General features: G+C 44.9%; 1 protein-coding gene across 3 annotated transcripts in view; it reads right to left on the reverse strand.

Annotated features, from left to right (window-relative positions):
* The window catches only part of LOC147883509 (Alkaline-phosphatase-like family protein), a 71,182-nt gene that overhangs the window by 16,359 nt on the left and 28,351 nt on the right, over window positions 1-26,472 (reverse strand). For all 3 annotated transcript variants that reach the window (XM_087399429.1, XM_087399430.1, XM_087399431.1), the window contains 2 exons: window positions 18,318-18,485; window positions 18,152-18,236 (listed from right to left, as the gene is read on the reverse strand). In XM_087399429.1, the coding sequence (XP_087255555.1) occupies window positions 18,152-18,236; window positions 18,318-18,485 (253 nt within the window). The remainder of the gene's footprint in view (window positions 1-18,151; window positions 18,237-18,317; window positions 18,486-26,472) is intronic.

Here is a 26,472-nt window from a genome sequence, read left to right on the forward strand (position 1 = left end):
GAGACTAGAGCAAGACAAAGAGCCTTTACAGATAAAGGTTGCTCTTCCAAAGAATTTTTCAAAAGTTTACATCAGAGGAGAATCAAAACAGAAATTTGCAGAGTGCTTATGCCCGATGGATCATGGACTACCTCACGGTCACAGCTTGCTTCCTTTTGTGTGCATCATTTCTCTCAGCAATTTGGCTCTGCAGCTCCTCTCTCGCAACAGATTTTGCATGCACGAAATTTACTGTTGCAACATGTTTCTCCTATCATTTCCCCTCCTAAAGCTTTGGAATTGGAGGAACCTTTTACTGAGAGGGAACTGTCAGATGCGATCAAATCATGTGGCAGATGGAGATCCCCTGGATGGGATGGTTTAACAGTAGAGTTTTTTCTAGCCTACTGGCCTATTTTGAAGCATTCATTGCTATATATGGTGAATGCTGCGTGGCAAAATCAGAAAATGCCGGACACATGGAAGAGAGGTCTTGTTAAGCTCCTTCCCAAAAAACAAATTTGTGAGTCTTTGGCAGATTGGAGACCTATCACTCTTATGCCCGTAATTTACAAAGTCACCACCAAAATGATTGTCGATCGGCTAAAGGGGATTTTACATGATGGGTTGCATCCTGCTCAATATGGCTTTGTCCCGCGCAAGCACATCACCGATAACATTGCTAATGCCTACATTGGAATTGAATATGCTAAATATACACACAGCAGGATGTTTTGTTACTGCAAATTGATATTGCCAAAGCCTTTGATACTGTTCAGTGGGATTTTATTTCATCGACTATGCAAGCATTGGGTTTTGGCACAAAAATGCAGCAGCTCATCACTTGGCTGTATCAAGATAGTGAAGCTGCCTGTATACTCTCAGGAGATATTTCCCCATCCTGGACTCTTGCTTGCTCTGTCAGGCAAGGATGTCCCCTGAGTGCTTTACTTTTTGCTATAGCCACCCATCCATAGCCACCCATCCACTGCTTCAATATTTGGATCACCTTTTGGACACTGATGAGTTGCACGGTTTGGAGATTCTTGGTAGTCGCAGCATGATTGCTCAAGCATATGCTGATGATTCATTCTTTACTCCAAAAAATACTCGGGCTGATTTGTCCATGATTATGCATGCTCTTACTACATATGGTTTGGTTGCTGGCCTTCGGGTAAATTTTCAGAAATCAAAATTGCTGCCATTACATGCACAGGAATGGCACAACCTTCTGTGGCCTGGGGAAATTGTCCCCGCTTCTCATTTTATTCGACATCTTGGTTATCCTCTAGGCTGGGGACTCACCCGCTCACAACAAACTGATTGGGTGCTAGCAAAGTTAAGGGCAAAACTTGAATATTGGAAGCTTGCAACTTGGCCATTACATGTTCGCCTGCGAATCACACAATCCATTTTGATAGCATACATACAATTTTATCTGCCTCTCACTATGTTCACTAAGGCAGATCTGGTTTCATTTATGTCAGCTATCATGGAAATTTTCTGGTGTTCAAAACATGGCAAGAAAAGTCTCAGATTACTCTCTATGCATCGTCTCTGTTCTCCCGAGATGCACGGAGGTCTGAACATTCTTGATATTCAAATGCATTTACTTGCTCACAAAGGGAAAATGATGATACAGTTTCTGCAAGGAGATCAGAGCCTTGGGCTTTCATGATCCGCTCTCTCTTATTACATCTTCATACATCTGCCTTTGGGCATTGGCAGCTTACTCAGTGGGATTTTTTATTTGGCTCTATCCAAGGCAAGATCAGAGGATGCCCTTTTGTCTCTCGTCTGCTTCTTGATTGGAAACATATTCTATCCCATTTGGAATGGCATGGCAGGGACTCTCTCTCGGGCAACTCTTTGAGGATAGAGAATATTTTTTGGTCTAAAGTTTTCCACCCCCCTTTGGCCATACAAGAACCCCGACGTTCTTATTTTCTCTCCTTCAAAGGCATTTCATCTGTGGCGGATGTACTTCAAGATGATGGCGCAATCTTATCCTTTTCTATGGCTGCTCGCAAATATGGCTTGGGAGCTCATTATCGTCCTTTATGGCATCGAATTTCAGCAATGCTCCAACCATACTTGCCAGTACCCCATTTGGAACTTCAGAATCGGCTTGAGGATTGGATCTTACGCTCTCCTTCCTTATATGCCCGTCCTCTGAAGCTCTCACATATCACAGTGTCATCACTGTATAAAGTGTTATTACCTCCGCCTTGGATTTCCCACAAAGCAAATACTGTTTGGCATATAGATCGCCCAATGAAGTGGTGGAGAAAAAGGCTGTGTCTCCTTTGGCATTACAAAGTCCCTCTACGACAACAGCTTTTCCTATGGCGAGTTCTTCTTGGCATTTTTCCATCCGGACAATTACTCGCACACAGACATATTGCTTCAGCTGTTTGTCACCGATGTCAGCACTCTACTGAATCAGTGTTTCATATCTTTTGGTCCTGTCCAAACACTTCTGATCTCATTGCTCTCATCAGACAGAGGCTTCAACTTTTCTGGTTGTTTGGCTTTCATCCAGAGAGACAGGGATTTGATTTATTTTTTGTATGGGTGCGCTATTGGACCCTATGGACTTTATGGATGGACAGAAATCATAGTCTTTGGTGATCCACTATTTTCATCTTTTCTTTTTTTCAAACGATCTCTGCAACAATCATTTTATGATTGTCTTCAGACTCGTTTGATTGATCAGGATGTATATAGAGCTTATACTGAGATCTTCAGTTGAGTAGTAGTTACTTCGTTTTTTGAAGTAACTATGAATGTAATTATTCTACAGCAATAAAAGATTTCTTCCCACACAAAAAAAAAAAGTGTGTGTGTGTGTGTGTGTGTGTGTGTGTGTGAGAGAGAGAGAGAGAGAGAGAGAGAGATGGTACTTGTTTTACCCACAACAATATGCAGATTTTAGCCCTCATCTCCTCATAGATTTCTCATTGGGCTTGTCAAATCATGCCCCATTATGGATGAATCTGCACCTTGGTATGCCACTGGATGATTTGCCACCTTTTTCCAGTCGATTATTACATGTTAATCAGGCTTATTTCCGACATCACTATTTCCAGCAAATGATCGGACTTGCAATTCATCCCTTGCCTTTGCATGCCCAGGAGGACATGGACTATGCTTGGGACAGCTTTGTCTCTCGTATACAGGATGTCATTAGGGAGTATGGAAACTGGCATATGACCAAATGGAGAAATGAGGTTAAATGGGCAAAAAGGACAGCACAACAATTGACTGAACTTTCACATTTAAGGCCTCTCTCTGAATCAGAAAATGATTCCCTTTCCCATGCTCGGATTAAATTGACTGCTAATGATCAGAGGAAATTGCACAAATGGCAGAATGAAGCCCCTCATGGATAAGGGCTGCTCATCAAAAGCCTTTTTCCAGGGCCTGCACGCTACTCGACAGAAAAACTCATGTCTAAGAGTAAGGAAGCTAGATGGCTCTCGGACGCACTCTTTCTCTGATCTCCAAGATGAATGCCAAAATTATTTCCAGAAATTGTTCTCTGCTCCTGTTTCCCCGTCAAATCAAATGACTGATGCGAGGACTGAATTCCTCCAATATGTTTCTGAAATAGTGGAAATGGATGATCCTCTTACCCTGGAGAGACCTTTTACTGATACAGAACTTGATAATGCCTTGTTCCACCTCAGCAAATACAAGTCCCCTGGCTGGGATGGCCTTACGGTGGAATTTTATATTTCTTTTTGGGATGATTTGAAAGATGTCCTCTTGCAAATGATCAATGTTGCCTGGCAAGAAAATCAGTTACCGCACTCTTGGAAGCATGGCATAATCAAACTTGTGCCCAAAAAACACGTGTGACCATATGTCAGATTGGAGGCCTATTACTTTGATGCCTGTAGTTTACAAACTCATTGCAGAAATGATTGTGTATAGGCTTCACGGGATACTGAATGCGGGCCTTCATCCTCATCAGTATGGGTTTGTGCCGTGAAGACAAATCCATGACAATATCTCCAATGCATTGACTGCAATTGAATATGCTAAGTACTTGCATCAAGATGTGCTCATATTGCAGGTAGATATTGCTAAGGCATTTGACACTGTTCGATGGGATTTTATCTTTCAAATCATGACAGGTCCAAAGATAGCAAATGCAGTTTACTGGCTTTATTCTAACTCTACTTCTCAGTGCATTCTTGGGGGTCATCTATCCCGGTCATGGACATTGGGTAGATCAGTTAGACAGGGCTGCCCTCATAGTGCTCTCTTCTATGCCATTGCAACCCATCCCCTCTTAATGTATCTTGATCATCTTACAACCACAGGATAGATGACTGGTCTTAAAATCCCTGGGGCTGCATCTTTTTTGGCACAAGCATATGCTGATGATTCCTTTTTTATGCCACAGAACTCTCCCCGGGAAGTTCACATGCTTATGACCACTCTATCATTGTATGGATTGGCAGCGAGATTGCATGTTAATTTAGACAAATCTAAATTGCTTCCCCTGAAACAATGTGACTAGCATTCTATTCTCTGGCCAGGTCAGGTGGTGCATTCCAAAGATGTAGTCAGGCATTTGGGATATCCTATAGGATGGCATATCACCAGGAAGCAACAGTTAAAATGGATCTTCCAAAGACTTCAACATAAACTGGAACACTGGAAAATTTCTACTTGTCCACTTCATGTCAGGCTCAGAATAGTACAGTCCATTGTAATGTCCTATGTCCAGTTCTTTTTGCCGTTGCTGCATTGGTCCTCCGGAGATATTTCAGCCTTTATGTCTCAAGCTATGAAGATGTTATGGAGGACAAAAACTACTGTGAAAGCATTGAGACTGATGAAGATGGAAATGGTGTGCTCTCCTAGGATGCATGGTGGACTTAATATCCTCAATATAAGATATCATGTACTTGCAAGGAAGGCGACTATGCTCCATACCTTTTTCCGCCAACAACAGCCATGGACTTGTATGATAGCATCCATGTGTGTAAACATGAGGACTTCTGCATATGGACATTGGACTACTGATCATTGGCAGGTTGTTATTGGGAGATTTGTAGAGAAGATACCTGGCTGTCCTTTATCTACTGCTCTGATACTTGATTGGAAACAAGTACTTTCTAAGATCAAATGGGCTCCTGATAATTGCTCGGCGACAAACTCAATGAGGAAAGAAAGTATTCATTGGAGTGCCATCTTTGACATTCCACTTGCTTTACAGGAACCTGTTCGGGCATACAATCTCATGAAGTTGGGAATCAGATACATACATGATGTGGTAGATAATCAGGGCTATGTTTTATCTTTTCCTCAGGCTACTGCTTCCTATGCATTGGGAATGCACCATAGGTCAATATGGAAGAAAATTGCTGATTTGTTACATCCTTTTCTACCTATTCCCCCTGTGGCTGACACAGACAGGCTATTGGATTGGCAATTGCAACCCTCTGCTACATGCTCTCATCATGTTTCCCTGCCTGCCTTGACCTCCATCAAAGCATACAGGCTTCTTCAGCCTACTCCATGGATTCAGCAATATGCTAATACTCTGTGGCATATCAGGAAGCCCCTCTCATGGTGGCGGAAGAATCTTAGGATATTATGGAAGTGTAAAATGCCTTTGAAACAAAGACTTTTTCTTTGGAGATGCATGGCAGGCACATTGTCAGTGGGAGTCACACTTGCCAAACGTCGCATTGCACCTTCCACATGTTTAAGATGTCAGGCTCCTTCAAAGACTGTGCCTCATTTGCTTTGGCACTGTCCGTGTTCTCGGAACCTCCTCGAGAGAATTTCAGATCATCTTCGGCTCCGTTTCCCGAGTCACAGTTTTGGGAAACATTTTTGGTTATTTGGCAGATTTATGAGGTCTTTGTCTCAATACTCACTATTTCTCTCTTGGGTGAGATATTGGGCTCTTTGGACAATCTGGAGTGAGCATAATTTGGCATACTTGGGTCGGCAGATTCACAAGTCATATGAATCTTTCCGAGCCTCATTGCGGCAATCCTTATATGATGCCTGCCATGAGGGTGATATAGATGCCTCTTGCATAGAGCTTTTCTTTTCATGTTTCTGATCTTTGGGATACTCTCCATTTCTGGAGTCTTCCCATCTTGTAAATTTATGAGCATATAAATACAGCACTGGATATTACTAAAAAAAAAGTGTGTGTGAGAGAGAGAGAGTGTGTGTTCGTGTGTGTTTGTGTGCGTCTGTGTGTGTGTTCAGCCTCGTCAAGGTTTCCGTACAGCCTCCCCCTTCTGTCCATACACCTGTACGGTTAGTACAGTGTTCGCACGCTGTTCATACGTCCGTACAAACCTAGGTTGCAAATTTCGTATAGGTTAGGTGGACGTACCTCCGTGCAGTTCTGCTCGCAGTTCCGTACAGTCCCGTCTGCATCTCTGTACAGATTTTAGGAAGACCACGTCTGCAGCTCCGTACACGTTTGTTGTTTCTGTACTTCTCCATACAGTCATGTGTCTGTACGCTCTTTTTTTCCTTCTTGTCTTGTCGTATTTCAATCATGGCTTTAGGTTTGGATGTTTGTACATATGCTCGAAAAGAAAGACCCGCAGATGCTAAGCGCCGCCTATCAGAGCCTGCATCACAAGATGATGAACTTACTATGGAAGCTCAATACGTGTTTGACACCCTTAAGGATGACTTTCAGCAGTCACGACAGGAATGGGCAAACTGGTTCCAGAGGTCACGTACAAATTGAAATTGCCATCCCTCGTGAATCCTCTCAGGAAGCTGTCTCAAACTGCGGTTATAATTTTCTTTCCAGGAAGAATCCCAGCGGCCAATGATGTCGCGCAGTGGATTAAGTCCATCCTTGGAGGATGCTTTGTAGAGGGAGTGTATTTTGCTTCCAGAGGCTTTTATGAGGTGCATTTATCAGATGCTTCGTGCAAGCAGAGGCTTCTTGAGTTCTCTCCCCTGTTTTACGGGAAGCAGATGGTACATGCTATGCCCTGGTCCCCAAACAAGGATTATCAAAGTCTTATACGACATCATTGTCCTATATGGGTTGAGGTTGTTAACTTCCCAGACTATATGCGTGAAGAGTTGCCTGGCCTCGCTGCTTCTTTGGGACAGGTCATTTGTCCTCCACGCCCCATGGGAAACCGTAACAGGTTTTGCATTCTCTGGGACACTGATACACCTACCCCTCCTTCTATTGCAGTGGAAGTTGAGCGAGTGCAATTGGGAAAAAAGTATTTTGAATTGAAGTGGGGCGTGTTTGCAGGAGCTTGTTTTTCCTGCCACAAGTTTGGGCATCTAGCCTCTGAATGCCCAATGGTTCTGCATCAGCCCCCTCCCAATGCCTTGCCGCCCTGGACACGGGAAAAGAATGAGAATTTGCAAGCTAAGACAGCAAATAGAAATGGAGCAAAGAATGCCAAACCAATCAATCAGGTGCAGTCACTTGCTGGAAAAGGAAAAGATAAAGGAAAAGAGAAGATGAAGGAATCTGCGGGGATTGATCAGGATGGTTTTCAACAACCTAAGAAGGTGGTTGTATTGAAGCAACGCCCCCTTCAATCTCATCAATGGGATGCTTCTTCTCCCTCACCAGGACAGGCTTCTACTTCAGCTCCTGTCCTTCAAAATTGGGTGGGGGTATTGAAGAAGGGCATCCCCATATGTGATTCAGCAGAAGGGGAGAATGCTATGTCTTTCATGGATCATGAAGTAATGCAGCCCATGCAGGCAGAGGCTTTGCCTCTCTGATGTCTTGTTTTATTCTGATACTTTGCTGTATATACCTCTTTCATGCCTCAAACACTTAAGTGCTTTACATACAATGTACAGAGCCTCTGCAATGTCTCCAAGTGGAGGCTTTTATGGAATTATGTACATAAAATGCAGCCAGATATTGTTTGTTTGCAAGAGCATAATCGACACTCCATGGTTGGTCATCATGGTTATTTTGGTGGTTACGATATATATTATGCTGATACCACTACCTACTCAGGTGTATGCATATTGTTGGGGTAAAGGCACATTGCCACCCCTTTATTAAAGATATGACACCTATGACTGTCTTAAGACAGTCATAGGGGGAAAACCTAATCCTAATAAAACCTATGAGTTTGTGGTGTGGCTCATCACTTCACACCCGCATCTTGAGTGTCACTCCTCTCTCTCACCCTCTCCCTCTTGTACTTCTCCCTCTTTCCTTCCCCTTCAACTGGTATCAGAGCCAGCCTCTCTTCCCCCTCTACCCCTGCCTACCATACCCTCTACCTCCCTCGGGACTTGTGCCCTTGGCATAGCGAGCGCAAGCAGCTAGGGCTGCAGCGCGGGACAGCAACGCGGGGCGACGAGGTAGCAGCGCGGGCAACGCCGCGCAGGCAGCGCGTGGGCGTAGGCATCGCACGTGTGGGCGCAGGCAGCGCGCGGGCATCAGCTGGGCTTCGAGCCTACTCGTGCCGTACAGTCGTGTACGGACGTACGGTCGTCCGTACAGCCGTACGGACACCGTACTGTACGGACCGCCGTACGGACTGCGACAGTGAGGGGTTTTCTTTCGATTGGGAGCAGCGTCAGGGATCTGCGTCAAGGAAGGCTTTTTTTTCGAAACTTTTTTTTTGTACCCTGCACAAGTACACAGGTACAGCAAGTACTACAGTGCTGCCAGTACAAAGGTACAAAAGTACAGCAGGTACATCAATTTTTTTTTGGGAGAAAAAGAGAAGGAGAGAGAGCACTCTGCTCTTCATTCAGGATCATTTTCAGTTCTCAAAACTGTGTTTTGAAAGTACAGCAAGTACCTTCGTGTCCCTCGTGCTTGAGGTGACCAGTACCACAGTGTGTGGTTGATTGCACAGTTATCTTGTTTTGGGAAGGTAATGCCTTGATTTTGCATAGGACTTTTATGCTTTTGCTGAGTGCAAATCTCAGCTTTTGGGTGACATTTTCAAAGGGCTTTTGCCTGGAAGCTTATGCAGTGTATGCCTTGAGGCAGTGTGGAGCCAGGAAGCCCACATTGGTCTTGTTTCCGCAATGTATTCAGTGACATTTCTTGCAGGTCACATTTTGTGTACGACACCTTGAAAAATCTCAGTTGAGCCATGCTTGGCCAGGGCGCATCGAGTTTACTCGGTCCCTAACTGTCTATCGTTGACAGTGCTCAAAAGATTCTCTCTTCAGTGTCTGTACGTTGGGATCTGTGTTGTTATTGTGTACACAGGGCTGTTTATGCATTGCATTGTCAGGTGAAAGTGCCAGGAGCGCGCTACTTTTTTGTATGCTACCTCAGTTTTGAGGTGTTTTTCACTTGGTACAGGTGTCAAATCAAGGGGCTTTTGCCCAGATTTTGCTGAGAGCACTTGGGTTACTGTTTGAGACCTTCAGATGCCTTTTATCCCTTTGGCAGAAGGGTGATTGCTTGGGATTTGTCCCATTTTCTGTTGCAGGTTTGTGACAGGCTGAAGTGTCTGGAGCCTCTTTTACAGTGAACAAAACAGTGTATGACAAGTGGTTTATGCATATAAAATCAGTGCAATACCTCATCTGAGGTGGGAGAAGTGATCAGGACAGCAGTGTTTTATGCTTCATCAAATGATGATGCACTGTTAAAGCACCTGTGGAACAGCTGCAGCATTCTGAAATTACTGTTTTATGCCTATTTGAGCACGGTACAGTGTGTCAGAAGGTACAGTAACTGGAGGGAAATTTACTGTTTTGGTGCAGATTCTTTTGACAGTAAAAAACAGCACTATTGTGAGTGCTTCTGGCTCTTGATAGAGCAGGTTTTTTCTGAGAAATCAGAACTTTATTCAGTCATTTTTTGACTTACAGGGATTCAGGTACTTTCCTTATCTGATATGGCATCAGGGGGAAGTGATTCTTCAATTCTGAACATAAAGAAATTGGAAGGAGCACACAATTATGCATTATGGGCAGAACAGTGTTTGAATGTACTTCTGCTAAAGAAGATTTCTAAGCCCATAAGGGTGAAGGGTGTCAAGCCATCTGACATGGCAGATGATGAATGGGAAGAGCTTGATTTGTCCGCAAGGGTAGCTATCATGCTTACTATTTCTGATACTCTTGTGTTCAATGTTCAGGCTGAAAAGACCTCTTATGGCCTATGGCAGAGGCTAGCAGAGTTGTATGCCCAAAAGAGTTCAGCCAGTAAGGTTTATTGGTTGAAGAAGCTGGTTGATCTTCGCATGAAGGAAGGTACAACTATGACCTCACACTTGAGTGAGTTCAATGCCATCTTTACACAGCTGATTGCACAGGGGTTGAACCTTGATGAGGAGTTCAAGGCTACTTTCTTGTTGTGTACCCTCCCTGAGAGTTGGGACACTTTCAAGACCACCCTGTCAAATTCAAATGTCATTCTTATGTATGCTGATGTGGAGAGCTCTCTCCTTATGGAGGAGATGAGCAGGAAAAATAATATGGGCAGCTAGTCTTCAAATGCTTTTTGCAGGTACAGGATAGAGGCAGGACTCAGCAGAAGGGGAGATCTGCTAGTAAGTCCAAATCCCGCAGTCAGTCCCGTGGCAAAAAGGATATTGAATGCTTTTATTGTGGCAAAAAAGGACATGTGAAGTCTAAGTGCTTCAAGTTCATACGGGATCAGAAAGCCAAGAAGGCTGAAACAAAGGATGCAGGCAGTGGAAGCAAAGGCAAAGGCAAGGCCAAGGCAGATGACTTGGATGCAGTGAATGTTGCAGCAGAGGATAGTGACAGTGACAGACATGATGTTTTATGCTCTTCTGCTGTAATTACACATACTTTGGTTATTGATGGCCATGACATGCACACCTGGCTCTTGGATTCAGGTGCTTCTTTTCATGTTACTCCTCATAGGGAGTGGTTTACTTCCTACACAGGTACTCATGGAGTTGTTCATCTTGGGAACAACTATGCATGTCAGATTGCAGGGATTAGCAGTATACAGATAGTATTCCCTGATGGACGCATATTTATGCTTGATGGTGTCCGCCATGTGCCGCAAATCAAGAAAAATCTGATTAGCACTGGCTTGTTGGATGACAATGGTTACCACACCACATTTGGGGATTCCAAATGGGTGATTAATGATGCCCAGGTTGTAGTGGCTGAGGGTTATAAGAGTGATACCTTGTACCCTCTTTATGTTTCCAGTGTGGGTAATCATGTTGTTGCCATAACCGAGCTGCCAAAGGTTTCATTGTGGCATAGCCGGTTGGGACACATGTCTGTTAAAGGAATGCAAGAACTGTCACGTTTGGGTTATCTGCCGTCTCTTTCTTTTTCAGATTTGCCTACTTGTGATCATTGCATATTTGGCAAGCATTCTGTGACTCCTCATAAGAGGAGAACTCCCCAGAATAGAGCACCGCTTGATCCAGTGCACACTGATTTGTGTGAGATGCCACAGTTATCACTAGGGGGTGCAAAGTATTTTATTACTTTTATTGATGATGCCACACGTAAAGTGTGGGTCTATTTCTTGAAGCATAAAAGCGATGCCTTAGATGCTTTCAAGAAGTTTGTCGCTCAGGTTGAGAATCGGACAGGTCGCAGGCTGAAATGCCTCAGATCCGATAATGGGGGTGAGTATGTGTCACATGCTTTTGTGCAGTTTTGCGAAGCTAAGGGCATCAAACAGGAACTCACAGCCCCTCATAATGCATCTCAAAATGGTGTAAGTGAGCGGATGAATCGAACTATTCAGGAGAAGGTTCGATGTATGTTGTCTTATGCTGCATTGCCCCATGGCTTTTGGGCAGAAGCCGTGCAAACAGCAGTTCACATTATTAACAGGTCGCCAAACAAGGCTTTGGAGTTGAAAGTGCTAGAGGAGGTGTGGTCTGGCAAGCCACCCTCATATAAGCACTTGCGTGTGTTTGGCTGCGAGTGCTTTGCTCATATACGCAAAGAACTGCGCACCAAACTGGAGCCAAAGTCTTCCAGATGCATCTTTATGGGTTATGGTGACGAAGGTGAAATGGGGTACAGGTTATGGGATCCCGTTAAACGGAAGATTATACGCAGCAATGATGTCATCTTTAAAGAGGATAGTGTACACAAGGAACCCGTGCAACCTGTGGAATACAGGAGGGTTATTTATGATGTTGGACAGCAAAGAATGCCTATTTATATGCAGCAGCAGGCTGCTGCAAATTAACCCTGTTCAAGAGGGTATACAGGCTGGAAATCAGCCAGATAATTTTGCCAATGATGCACCACTGGATATGCCAGCAGATGGGGCTGTAGAACAGCCAGATATGGTGGTACAGCCACCCGTCATGCATGACGAACAGGCTGGACAGCAACCTAATCCGGAACATTTTGTTAGGAGGAGCACCCGTGTACAACGGCCTCCTACCAGGTTTGTTCCAGGAGCCAATAATGTGGCTGATTTTATCATGCTGACAGATTGTGGTGAGCCTTCCAGCTTCAAGGAAGCTATGGGAAGAACAGAGAAAAGGAAGTGGGAGAAAGCCATGCAGTCAGAAATGGACTCCTTACTTCAAAATGATACATGGGACTTGGTGCAGCTACCTGCAGGCAGAAAGGTTTTGCCATGCAAGTGGGTTTACAAAGTCAAAGTGGATTCAAATGCTTTACCAAGGTATAAGGCCAGATTGGTTGCCAAGGGATTTAAGCAGGAGAAGGGCATTGACTTTGATGAGATCTTTTCCCCTGTCGTCAAGATGACTACTTTGAGAGCAGTGTTAGCTCTTGTTGCTCATGAGGACATGGATTTATGTCAGATGGATGTGAAGACTGCTTTTCTTCACGGAGATCTCCATGATGAGATCTACATGAGTCAGCCAGAGGGATATGCTGTTAAAGGGAAAGAGCAGCTTATGTGTAAGCTCAAAAGGAGCTTATATGGACTCAAGCAGGCACCAAGAGAATGGTACAAGAAGTTTGATGCCTTCATGCAGTCTCAAGGGTATCATAGGTGTGAGACCGATCATTGCTTGTACACCAAACGGGCAAAGGATGGCAGTTTGATGCTACTCATTCTATATGTGGATGACATGCTGATTGCTAGTAAATCTCAGCATGAGATTAGTGCTTTGAAGAAACAACTGCATAAGTCTTTTGACATGAAAGACTTGGGTGATGCAAACCATATTCTTGGCATGCGGATTACTCGTGACAGGTCCAAGGGACTTTTGTTTCTGTCACAAAAGGAGTACATTGACAAAGTACTGCAGAGGTTTAAAATGGAGGGGGGGAAGTCTATTAGTACCCCGTTGCCTCCACATTTAAAACTCAGCAGTAAGGACAGCCCCAGATCAGATGATGATAAGGCTGAAATGGCCAAGGTTCCGTATGCATCTGCAGTTGGTTCTTTGATGTATGCCATGGTTGCCACTCGTCCGGATATTGCTTTTGCGGTGGGAGTCATCAGCAGGTATATGGCAAATCCAGGCAAGCGGCACTGGGAAGCAGTGAAAGGTGTCTTGAGGTATCTCAAGGGTACCAAAGACTTGTGCATATGCTATGGTAGGCAGGATGCATTGGTGCATGGTTTTACAGATTCAGACTATGCAGGGAATGCAGATAACCGGAAATCTACTACCGGTTATATTTTCACATTTGCAGGAGGTGCTATATCATGGGTGTCTCGGTTGCAGAAATGCGTTGCATTGTCAACCACTGAAGCTGAATATGTTGCAGCCACTGAGGCTTGCAAGGAAGCAATATGGCTTACTCGGCTGGTGGGAGATTTGGGCATTACAGGAGATATGCCAATTTTGCATTGTGATAGTCAGAGTGCTATCATGTTGGCAAAGAATCCGGTCTTTCATCAAAAGACCAAGCACATAGATGTGAAATATCATTTCATCACGGAGGTACTGGAAGACAAGCGACTTGAGCTTGTGAAAGTGCATACTGATGACAATCCTGCAGATTTGCTCACTAAGAGCTTGCCTACAGAGCGGTTTTCACATTGCCGCCACATCATAGGATTAGGATGAGACCACTCTTATTTTATGGTCTTGTATACAGTAACTGTATATTGCTGTAATTTTTATTCTTTTCCCCTTTTAGGCATATTGGCCTTTAGGTGGGAGGTTGTTGGGGTAAAGGCACATTGCCACCCCTTTATTAAAGATATGACACCTATGACTGTAAGACAATCATAGGGGGAAAACCTAATCCTAATAAAACCTATGAGTTTGTGGTGTGGCTCATCACTTCACACCCGCATCTTGAGTGTCACTCCTCTCTCTCACCCTCTCCCTCTTGTACTTCTCCCTCTTTCCTTCCCCTTCACATACTGGTTAGACATGAGCTGGAACCTCAGTTAGCCTTCAATGACAGTAGTGGCAGATGGATGGTCATACAATGTAATGTCAATGGTGATATTCTTGAGTTTGCATCAGTCTATGCTTCCCAGACCTCTGCCATGAGGGCTTCATTATGGGATTCTTTATGCAGATATCCATGGAGATCCAATGCATTCATCTATGGAGATTTTAATAATTCCCCTCTGTCAAGAGATAACACCACTTCAAGATCTCATATGCTATCATTGGAAAGGAAGAAATGGGATAGCATGCTTCTTTCTGTGCAGGCTGAAGATTTATGGCTGCTTCTCCAAGGGTCAGTGCCTAGATATACTTTTCATCATAATGCACTTACTACAATACTGGGCAAGGCTTGACAGATGGTATTTGTTTTACCCACAACAATTTGCAGATTTTAGCCCTCATCTCCTTATAGATTTCTCATTGGGCTTGTCAGATCATGCCCCATTGTGGATGAATTTGCAGCTTGGCATGCCTCTGGATGAGTTGCCACCCCTTTCCAGTAGATTATTGCATGTTAATCAGGCTTATTTCCGACATCACTATTTCCAGCAAATGATCAGACTTGCAATTCATCCCTTGCCTTTGCATGCCCAAGAGGACATGAATTATGCTTGGGACAGTTTTGTCTCTCGTATGCAGAATGTCATTAGGGAGTATGGCAACTGGCATATGACTGAATGGAGCAATGAGGTTAAATGGGCAAAAAGGACAGCACAACAATTGACTGAATTCTCTCACTTAAGGCCTCTTTCTGATTTAGAAAACGATTCCCTTTCACATGCTCAAATTAAATTGACTATTAATGATCAGAGGAAATTGCACAAATGGCATATTAGGGCAAGAATGAAGCCCCTCATGGATAAGGGCTGCTCCTCAAACGCCTTTTTTCAGGGCTTGCATGCTACTCGAAAGAAAAACTCATGTCTAAGAGTAAGGAAGCAAGATGGCTCTTGGACGCACTCTTTCTATGATCTCCAAGATGAATGCCAAAATTATTTCCAGAAATTGTTCTCCGCTCCTGGTTCCCCATCAAATCAAATGACTGATGCTAGGACTGAATTTCTCCAATATGTTTTTGGAATAGTGGAAATGGATGATGCTCTTACCTTGGAGAGACCTTTTACTGACACAGAACTTGATAATGCATTGTTCCACCTCAGCAAATACAAGTCCCCTGGCTGGGATGGCCTTACGGTGGAATTTTATATTTCTTTTTGGGATGATTTGAAGAAGTCCTCTTGCAAATGATCAATGTTGCCTTGCAAGGAAATCAATTGCCGCACTCTTAAAAGCATGGCATTGTCAAACTTGTGCCCAAAAAACATCTGTGTGACCATATGTCAGATTGGAGGCCTATTACTTTGATGCCTATAGTTTACAAACTCATTGCCAAAATGATTGTGCATAGGCTTCATAGGATACTGGATGCGAGACTTCATCCTCATCAGTATGGGTTTGTGCCGCGAAGACAAATCCATGACAATATATCCAATGCCTTGACTGCAATTGAATATGCTAAGTATTCGCATCAAGATGTGCTTATATTGCAGGTGGATATTGCTAAGGCATTTGACACTGTTCAATGGGATTTTATCTCTCAAATCATGACAAAGTTGGGCTTTGGTCCCAAGATAGAAAATGCAGTTTACTGGCTTTATTCTGGCTCTACTTCTCAGTGCATTCTTGGGGGTCATCTGTCTCGGTCATGGACATTGGGTAGATCAGTTAGAATGGGATGCCCTCTTAGTGCTCTCTTCTATGCCATTGCGACCCATCCCCTTTTAATGTATCTTGATCATCTTACAAACACAGGACAGATGACTGGTCTTAAAATCCCTGGGGCTGCATCTTTTTTGGCACAAGCATATGCTGATGATTCCTTCTTTATGCCACAGAATTCTCCCCGGGAAGTTCACATGCTTATGACCACTCTTTCATTGTATGGTTTGGCGGCAAGATTGCATGTCAATTTTGACAAATCTAAATTACTTCCCCTGAAACAATGTGACTGGCATTCTATTCTTTAGCCAGGTCAGGTGGTGCATTCCAAAGATGTAGTCAGGCATTTGGGATACCCCATAGGATGGCATATCACCAGGAAGCAGCAGCTAAAATGGATCTTTCAAAGACTTCAACATAAACTCGAATACTGGAAGATTTCTACTTGGCCTCTTCATGTCAGGCTTAGAATAGTACAGTCCATTGTAATGTCCTATGTCCAATCTATTTGCCTTTGCTGCATTGGTCCTCCAAGGATATTTCAGCCTTTATGTCTCAAGCTATGGAGATGTTATGGAGGACAAAAACTGCTGTGAAAGCATTGAGACTGATGAAGATGGAAATGGTGTGCTCTCCTAGGATGCATGGTGGACTTAATGTTCTCAATATAAGATATCATGTACTTGCAAGGAAGGCGACTATGCTGCATACTTTTTTCCGCCAACAACAGCCATGGACTTGTATGCTAGCATCCATGTGTGTCAACATGAGGACTTGTGCTTATGGTCATTGGACTACTGATCATTGGGAGGTTGTCATTGGGAGATTTGTAGGGAAGATACCTGGCTGTCCTTTCTCTACTGCTCTGATACTTAACTCGAAACAAGTACTTTCTAAGGTCAAATGGACTCCTGATAATTGCTCGAGGACAAACTCAATGAGGAAAGAAGGTATTCATTGGAGTGCCATCTCTGACATTCCACTCGCTTTACAGGAACCTGTTCGGGCATACAATCTCATGAAATTGGGAATTAGATACATACATGATGTGGTAGATGATCAGGGCTATGTCTTATCTTTTCCTCAGGCCACTGCTTCCTATGCATTGGGAATGCATCATAGGTCTATATGGAAGAAAATTGCTGATTTATTACATCCTTTTCTACCTGTTCCTCCTGTGGCTGACACAGACAGGCTTACGGATTGGCAATTGCAACCCTCTGCTACATGCACTCATCCTGTTCCTCTTCCTGCCTTAACCTCCATGAAAGCCTACAGGCTTCTTCAGCCTGCTCCATGGATTCAGCAATATGCTAATTCTCTCTGGCATATAAGGAAGCCCCTCTCATGGTGGCGGAAGAATCTCGGGATGTTATGGAAGTGTAAAATGCCATTGAAACAAAGACTTTTTCTTTGGAGATGTATGACAAGCACATTGTCAGTGGGGGTCATACTTGCTAAACGTCGCATTGCACCATCGACATGTTTAAGATGTCAGGCTCCTTCAGAGACTGTTCTTCATTTGCTTTGGCACTCCCCGTGTTCTAGGATCCTCCTCAGGAGAATTTCAGATAATCTTCAGCTCCGTTTCCCGAGTCACAGATTTGGGAAACATTTCTGGCTCTTTGGCAAATTTATGAGGTCTTTGTCTCAATACTCATTATTTCTCTCTTGGGTGAGATATTGGGCTCTTTGGACAATCTGGAGTGAGCATAATTTGGCATACTTGGGTCGGCAAATTCACAAGTCATATGAATCTTTCCGAGCCTCATTGCGGCAATCCTTATATGATGCCTGCCACGAGGGTGATATGGATGCTTCTTGCATAGAGCTTTTCTTTTTATGTTTCTGATCTTTGGGATACTCTCCATTTCGGAGACCTCCCATCATGTAAATTTATGAGCATATAAATATACTGCACTGGATATTACCAAAAAAAAAAAAAGTGCGTGCACGTGTGTATACGTATACATATATATGAGTGTATGTGCGCATGCACGTATGCACATTAGTATGTATGTATCCACAAGCAGTCATCATCACACACATGGAGACAGACAAAAGCAAAAACATACACTATGAGATTTATAACTTCTTTGCATAGTAAGTGCAGAAAAAAGATCTTATGCAATAGCATGACTATTGAAAATAATCCTCACCAATAAGATTGTCATCAAGTAGTTCTTGCGTATTAAAATTAAAGGCCACATCCAAGAATCCTGAAATTGCCCCTGATGTCATAGCCTGCACTTTCACACAAATAATCAACATGCTGAAATATAACGAAAGTTGCATAAGAGCTTTCAGTGCATATCTAGAACTGACCTTTAATCGAGGCATTGTCACCGTGGGTGGTGCAGCTCTGATATGAAACCCAACAGCATCCCTTTTGGATAGCAAACTCTGTGTGAAAGGCATGGCTGCTACCATTTCCTTTGATGGGGGAAGACCCCCTTTACCAAGAAGAAACTCTGCAGGCAATCCATCAATCACCTGCCATAATGTAATGTTAGATTTTCTATAGTATATATGAAAAACAACTAAATACCTTGTGTAGAAGAAAGTTTACAAGGTCAAAACTATGTACACCACACTTGTATCCTTCATGGCTCGCCGCTCAACTGCCATTTGAAGCAGCCTGGACAACATGGCTCAAATGCGTCCAAGTACCATGCTTGCAATTAAAATGCACCGAACGATGAAACCAATCTCACCTTTTGGCTCATAACTAAACTCATAAGTCCACCATGCATATCTTGATAGCATGGTGTCATGGCCTTCCCTATTGTAGAACTTACATAGGAATAAGGTATCTCTTCGACCAAATCTACACCTTGGCACTCTTCCTTGGTGAGACTCTAAATGCACCATATAAAAAACCCAAAAAACGCTTGGAGTTTAGTTTACTAAGACTCTACTTTTAAGGGTGATGCTCCTCATGTTCGATCAATCTAAATGCCTAATTTATAGATTATTTGGAGTTACAAGAGAATACATAGTGCATAGTGCATACTTGTTGAACCGTATGACAATATAGATATTGTGTAGAAGATAGCAATGCAATCCCAGGTAACCTATATGCCGAGCATTTAAAATTGTGTCTATGCCAATTGGTATACTTCTGAAGCTTTTCAAATGGATGCAAGTTTGGTATTAAAATAGTTTATATCATGTCTGCAGTGTACATCAAGTCTACCAAGCTCATTGCAAACAGAGCTATCACAAAAAAAATGCATATTGTTGTGATCCTTTTACATTAATTTATCTAAACATATGCAAGATATATACGTGTGCATGCGCACATGCTTGTGCATGATGCCCCTGTGTCAGGGTTAGCAAGAGAGAGAGAGACAAAGAGACAAAGAGAGACAGAGAGAAAAACAAAAGAAAGTTTATTAAAGACTTAAAAAAACCAGATACAATGAGCTGAATGTGTGAATCCTCTAAGTGGGCATCTGCACCCAAGAGGAATACAAACACAAAACACTAGTACAAAGTACCTGATCCCATAGAGAAGATGGGGATTGCAAAGGTATCACGGTGGTAGTCCTCTGTATTAGCACCCAAGGCCTTGTAGAAAATTACAGCAATGTTCAGAGCCGGACAGGGGCCTTTTATGGCCTCAGATCTGGCCTGGATCTGTCTGCAAACTCACAAACCAGGCCACTCTGTGAAATGGCCGTTACAGACAAGCCCATAAAATGAAGTTACGAACCAGTCCTTCCAGGCTCTACATGCGGTAAGGGGTCCATGCCCCTCATTGTTGCAGAGTCAGTTAGCAGGACTTCAGGGCCTACAGTTGAGTCCCGAAGCAGAGTTTCAAGCCTTCATCATTCAGTGAGGACTTACAGCACAAGTGCTGCCCCCATAGTCTGTAGTTGTAAGGGAGTAAGGGGGACGGTGTTAGGCTCTCTCCACTGCTCTATCACCAAAAGGCTCCCAATCTTCACAAACAGTTGTAACACTCTTTTCATATCAATAGAACAAATATGCTACACCACGGGCAGTTGCACCTAATGAGGCTCTTTGCACCATCGTCACTCATATCCATGCCCCACATCTCATTCAGGTCAGTACAGATCAATGCTTACACAAAGAAGTCCTACAGGGTAGTGAGGCTCACGTGCCTGTCACATTGGTATGACAGCTTCCAAATTCTTTGGCGGATGCCATTTCATTATCCTGGCCGGACCTGGAAGGTGCCCCTTTGCTCCTGGTCGATATGCAGGGGTGTGGGGAGGTCATCTAGTGTATGATAAGGACACACCAAATCAGTCTCATCCAAAAGCACCCATTACGCCACCTACCATGTTGGCCATGATGCAAGCCATGATGCCAATCCAAGCACAACACATAAAGACCCTCACCTTTAAGGTCTTACAGCTGAGAAGATGAGACTCCGTAGAGAAGGCACAAGACCTGGCTTCCAAAGAAGCCAAAGGAGAATGCGATTGTGAGGCTTAGGAGGTACAAGAAGAATGGGATCAAGCTCCATTGTTATCTCTAATCAAACTGAAGGTGTCAGAGACTCTAGAGATGATTCAATAGCCAATTAAGTCTTGCTTCCCCAAGAAATGCAATTTTCAAAGGTATGATGACCCTTTGATTCGAATTACATAACTCAATGAGATTGCTTAGAAGGCTAGCCTTCTCTAGGATTTAGGATGAGATGGTGGTGACCTGGAGAGCAGCGGCCTAGATTACAGACATGCAGGTGAGTTCGTCCTTTAGATTGGTAGGGCAGGGGTTGACTTTCATCCATACTCCGGACTTGACAGAGATGATGTGAACACCTGGAAATTATCATAGATGGGAGCTGATTGCAAGCAAGCATCATTGCCTGGTACATATGGACAGCTAGGTGCAGGCAGGCTATAGAGCAATAGACCACATCAGCCTCGGAGACATGGGCCAGCATTTGGCTACATATCGTTAATACTCTCAAAGGTAGATGGGACAGATGATAGGGAGATTCGGATTGTACTAGGCATAGGAGGGAGGTTTTTACCAATATATGCGAGCCAGGCCCCTTCTTTCATTCACAGATGGTGATCTAATATGGCATTTAAACCACTGGAGTGGGGCTGTTGTTCAGCCCTTTCCCTCAGAGAACAGCCAGCCTGGGGGATATCCTTGTGTTTTTATATTGTACCCTTCATTGGGGAGTTGTATTTCCTTAGTGTCTGTGTCGCTAAGGAGTTTATTATTTAGAAGTTTTTTTTCTCTGAAAAAAATAAACATGCACCACCTTTCTCTTATCTCAAGATCATTACTTTTCTTTGGGGCAACCAAAGTGCAATTCTTTGCTATGTGTGCAGCTTTATGATACTTTAAGCATAGAGAGTACTCCTTTTCCTTGGGAGAATCATTGTCCTTCAGTACTACAAATTTCTGCACCATGTAGCAGATGTGGAAGTGGTGTGGGGCCTCTTGGCAAGGTGGTTCTTACAATGGCCCTTGAAATTCCCCTTCAATGATATCCCACCCTTTTCGCCACAAGAGGCAATGGTATCATTGTAGTTCTTCGTAAATTGCATCACTTTCTTAGGAGATGTGATCTTATTGCAATGCACGTTGTTTTGGTTGTCTCTGACATCACTCTCGTAGAATAAGTGTCATACTTGATTGAACGATGTAGGGAGCTTGCATAGCAAGAGAAGGAAGTCATTTGTAGAGACTTTTGATCCCTTGACCTACATTATCTCCTCCAAACCTCCTGTGCCAATGGGCAATCCCAAATGACGTGCCTCTGAGACTCCTGTACGAAATCACATCATGAGCATGTCATTGGAAAATGACCAAACCCAAGTGAGGTGCCCACGGCTAGGACTCTATGTGCCAACAACGAAAAAAAGTGGTAGATCTTCCTTGGCTTATGACTACTGTCCCAGAACCTGCACCGAAAATTCTCAAGAAACCTTGCCTGTGCCAATGCTCTACGGTGGCTGGCATGTTATCAATCCTTCACATCTAGATCCTCCTACCCAATCTCACTTTATAGCTGAAAAATGGATATCGGGGGGATCTCGAATGAAAGGGTCTCTCTGAAACCACCCTCCTAGGTCCCACTGAAGCCTCTGCAAGGGTCTCCTCTCCCAAGCCCAAAACCTCCAAGCCACCTCCTTTGTTGTGCATGGATTTGGATCAATGTACCACCTCATTTGATATTGAGCTACTATCTTGACTCTGTGAGGCGTACATCCTCCAACATCCTCCGTCCTAACATCTTGTCGCGCTTGTTATGTGCATGGATAGTATCTTATGTGTGCTTTAGGCACACAAGACTAGCTTAGGAAGCCTGGGGAGGCTTGGGGCTAGGCAGGCGATTCTCAGGTTGAGTTGCAAGGGCACAGATGGATTGGGGTTTGAATTAGGGTTTATGCTATTTTTAGTTACACTAGGCTAGTGCCTATATAAGGACTCTAGGGGTTCAGTTTTCAATGTGCAAGTCGGAGCAAGCTTAGCTCTTCCTTGCTGGTCTGGATCCTTGAATGTGTTAAAGACCTGCACCTGCTTCCTAGAGACCTAGCAGATGATCCAAGGCCCTCAGGCACAACCTGGTGGTATGGGACGCTAGGCTGGTTGGGATCTCGTTGGGAGATGTGCCAGCAGCTCATCTTGTGGCTTGGAGGGGATGTCCCAATTCTCGAGTCTATTCCTCACCAACGTCGTGGTTGGGTGGTGAGCTAGCCTGCACCTGACTTTGTCATATCTATGGTCGCTTCTTTGTGTTTGTTTGCAGGTCCGAGTCTAGTAGGTTGTGTCAGGTGGTATCAGAGCCAACTCTTGGTGCGAATTTCCGTAGAAAGAGGTGCTAATAGATCTTCCTCCATGTATGGAGCCAAATCGCAGTTTGTTGAAGGTTTTGCAGTAGTTTGTGATTTCGTTAGCTAGGGATGTGATTTCATCATGATTGGAGAAAAATAAAAAGAAGAAAGAAATTTTATTAGAGTCTTCGGAAGACCGATGGGTCTATGAGACTGAAAGAAAACCTGATACAAATCACAATAAGGATGGAGCTACTGAAACGAGCATCATCACCCATGCTGAATCCTAAGTCTGATCATACATGATCAAATCAAATACATCTAGATGTAACAATGAAAAGAAAAGGACTGGAGCGGAGCGGAATCCTCCGTATGTCATGTCGCCCTAGCTGGTGCATAGCCGGTGATGGGACGCTGGTGCCCGTCAAGGGGTGCTGTACGTCTCAGTCTCCTGGACGAGACTCGACGCAAGACCAGAGCCACCGTGACTCCCGTGGGACATATCCCGGGTCTAAAGAATGACGGAAGGTCCCCCAGAGTGATCTGTGTGTCCCCTCGATGTCTCGTGTGTCGTGCTGCGATCGTCAAGTCGGGGTCTCTGTCACGTCTGCCGCTGGAGACTGGACGATCAATGTCATTCGATGGGAAGAACTCTGTGATCCTGCTCTGAGAGGTGTCTGATGATGTGGCCAAGCCCCGTCGCTTGAGTAAGTACTCTCTGTGTCGGAGCCCCTCGTGAATGAAGGCCGCGAGGCATCTCTGATCTGGGTAGGCGAGGAATCTAGAAAGGAGCCCGAAGCTATCTATGAAGAGGCAGTGGTAGCGACCTCGGATCTCGTAGTACACTGGGCACCTGAAAATAGAATGCTCCTCCGACTCAACCTCTTGATAGTTGCACAATATGCATAAGCGATGCTCCCTAGGAATCCCCTCTGCTCTGCCGCTCTCTATGCGGAGGCGGTGTGATGATACCCGAAACTGTCCGATGGAGATCCGTAGTGAGTGAGGCATATGAAGCTCAATGTAGAAACTCAGCTTCAGTGGAAGCTCCCTCGGCTCCAACCAGGTCCTCAAGGTGTGTAGCTGCACGAGATCCTCACGAATGACCTGGTTGGTGTGTGGCCCGATCGGGATGGTGGGTGGGAGTACCGGAGGGGCATCTAAACTGTACTGAAAAGGAGGTATCCTATCGATGTGGAACCCTAGTCTCACGAACCATCTGTGAGTCCGTGCATACCAGCATCGCTCGTCTCCCTCTGCTGCCAACCTCATGGAGGAATCGAGAGCCAACCATGGCAACCTCTGTCTCCCTGATGTGCAGTCCCCATATGATCTAACCCGGTGTAGATATATAATGGTCTGAAAGGCTGCATCTAGCTGGAGTGGAGAAGCACCAAACTCGGCCTGAATGATGTGATGTGGTACAGACGGTTTCCCCCGGATCATCCATGAGAGCATGAGGATCTGCAGGCGCTCCACCTGTGTCCACTCTATCTCTGACATGTCAGGCCCCCAACAAGGGCTGCCATACATACCGACTGGTCGAACCAAGGAGTCAAAGAGAAGAGCCTTGGTCCGAGGGTCCTGGAAGTGGGAGTGGAAGCATTGTCTCTCTAGCCGAGCTAGTGAGGCGTATCCCCTGCTCAGTTTGGCCTGCATCGCTGGTCTCATTGTGAAGATCGGGACGAAGAAGATGACCCCCAAGTAAGTGTATGAGGATACGATCTCAACTGGTGACCCAACGAAAGTAAAAGTAAACAGCTTCCGTTGCATGTTTGCTCGAGAGGTGTTAAAGATCATGACCTTGGTCTTGCCAAGGTTGACCTCCAAATCATGGGATAAACAAAAAGCTTGCAGTGCATCCAGGTGTCGCTGGAGCCCCTCGGGTGTGGACGACAAGAGTGCCACGTCATCTGCATAAAGAAGAATCCTGATGATGATCTCGGCAAGTGAGCAACCGGTCCCTCCGAACGTCCCCATAAAAGTCTCAAGCTCATCAATGTAGAGGCCAAACTGGGTCGGTGATAAGTGACAACCCTGTTTGACTCCTATGGTACTCAAGATCTCATCTGTCCAACCTGCGCCTATCCGAACTCGGCCTGAGACACTCTCATACAGTGCCATGACTGCCTAGATGATCTCCTGATCAAATCCCAGTGTCTGTAGGTGTGTGATGAGACGAGCTCGAGATACTGTGTCAAAGGCTTTGCAGAAATCCACAAAGCAGCAATATACCCTCTCCTTCCGTGATCTGGCCTCCTCAATGACACTCCTGAGTGCGAGTATGTGTATCATAGTCCCATGGTCTCACCTGAAACCGGCCTCACCCTCTGCTCTGAGCCCTCTCATCTTTGCGAACAGGCTGACCGACGCATCCAATACAGCTGCATAGATCTTGGACATCACATGTCCAATCATGATAGTCCTGTAGTTACTCGGGTCCATGGGATCCCCTGCCTTGTGGATGGGAGTGATGGTGTTGAGTGTCCAAGTGCGGGGGAAGCCAAGGCAAACAGCGTCATTGAATAGCTTTGCTGGAATCGGGGCTAACGTGTCGATCCCATATGCGATAAACTCAGTGCATAGCCCCTCGTGATCCTTAGCTCGGCCATTGTGCAGTTTCAATGTCGCATCCTTGACTCCCCCTCTGGTGAACAACGAGCAAGTGGTGGGGCGACGTGTGTGTATGAGATCTGGAGTGGTGGGCTGGTGTGGGACATCATAAAGATGGTGTGCATACGTGTGCCAGACTCTCGTGTCGGTGAGGAGTGATGGAGACCTACGCTCAAGAAAAAATCCTTAGAGTTGTTGGTGTACAAGATGTGCAGCAGCTCCTCCTCATTTCGACAAAGAAATGCCTGCTTCTTCCGACGTACGAGACGTCGGTACTTGCATACTGTGTTTGATGTGTTCAGGAGGTGACATTTGGTTTCAAGTCGGAGCTGTCGGCGATAAGCCTTGCACTCCGCATCGTACCAATTGTTGCAGGGTATAGAACCAAGAGGTGGTGGTCTAGTGGACCGTGTGGTGTGGGGAAAGATTTGGAGGGTAGTCTCGTGGAGTGTGCGACTAATCAGGGCCGCACGGTCCTCTATGAGTGGTATGTGATCGATGTAGGTTAGGAGTCTGTTTAGGCGTCCAGAGTAGGCCGGTGAGAGGCTGTAATCAAAGTGTATGTCGAGGTAGGTGTCGTGCTTCCTATGTGGTGTGTGTGGTATGGCTAAGCGTGGGGTGGCGATAGTGAAGAATAGGTATGTGTGATCAGCTCCTAGAGAGAGTGGTGCTACGATGAAGTTGGTGATACATGAAGTGACGTGTAGGGGATCCCATGATGTAATCTACTACACTAGTGCCCCCCCCCATGTGGGAAGCAAGTAAAGCCACCTGAGGAGGGCCATAGGTCAAGCCCCTTGTAGATGATGAGATCATGCATCCTGCCAGATCAAGGAGCACGTGTCCATATGGTGTAACAGACCCGTGTCGGTCCGATGAGGTCCTGGTCATACCTGCTCCCGTCTAGGTCCATGTCTGGTAGCATGATAGAGTCGTCTCGGAAGTCCAAGAGTGGTGCCTGGCGCGTGCTCGTCCTGGCGTTGAAGTCCCCAACAAGGAGAACTTCCCCGCGGGCTGAAATGTCTGGGATATCCTGATGTAAGGGTGCATATGGCGATGTCTTACCCTCCTCTCGTGCCACTCTGGCGAAGTGGGATGTG

The sequence above is a fragment of the Dipteris shenzhenensis genome, chromosome 28 (genome assembly GCF_047967505.1).
Source record: "Dipteris shenzhenensis isolate YYH24624 ecotype China chromosome 28, Dip_SZ_1.0, whole genome shotgun sequence".
In the NCBI taxonomy this organism is placed as follows: Eukaryota; Viridiplantae; Streptophyta; class Polypodiopsida; order Gleicheniales; family Dipteridaceae; genus Dipteris; species Dipteris shenzhenensis.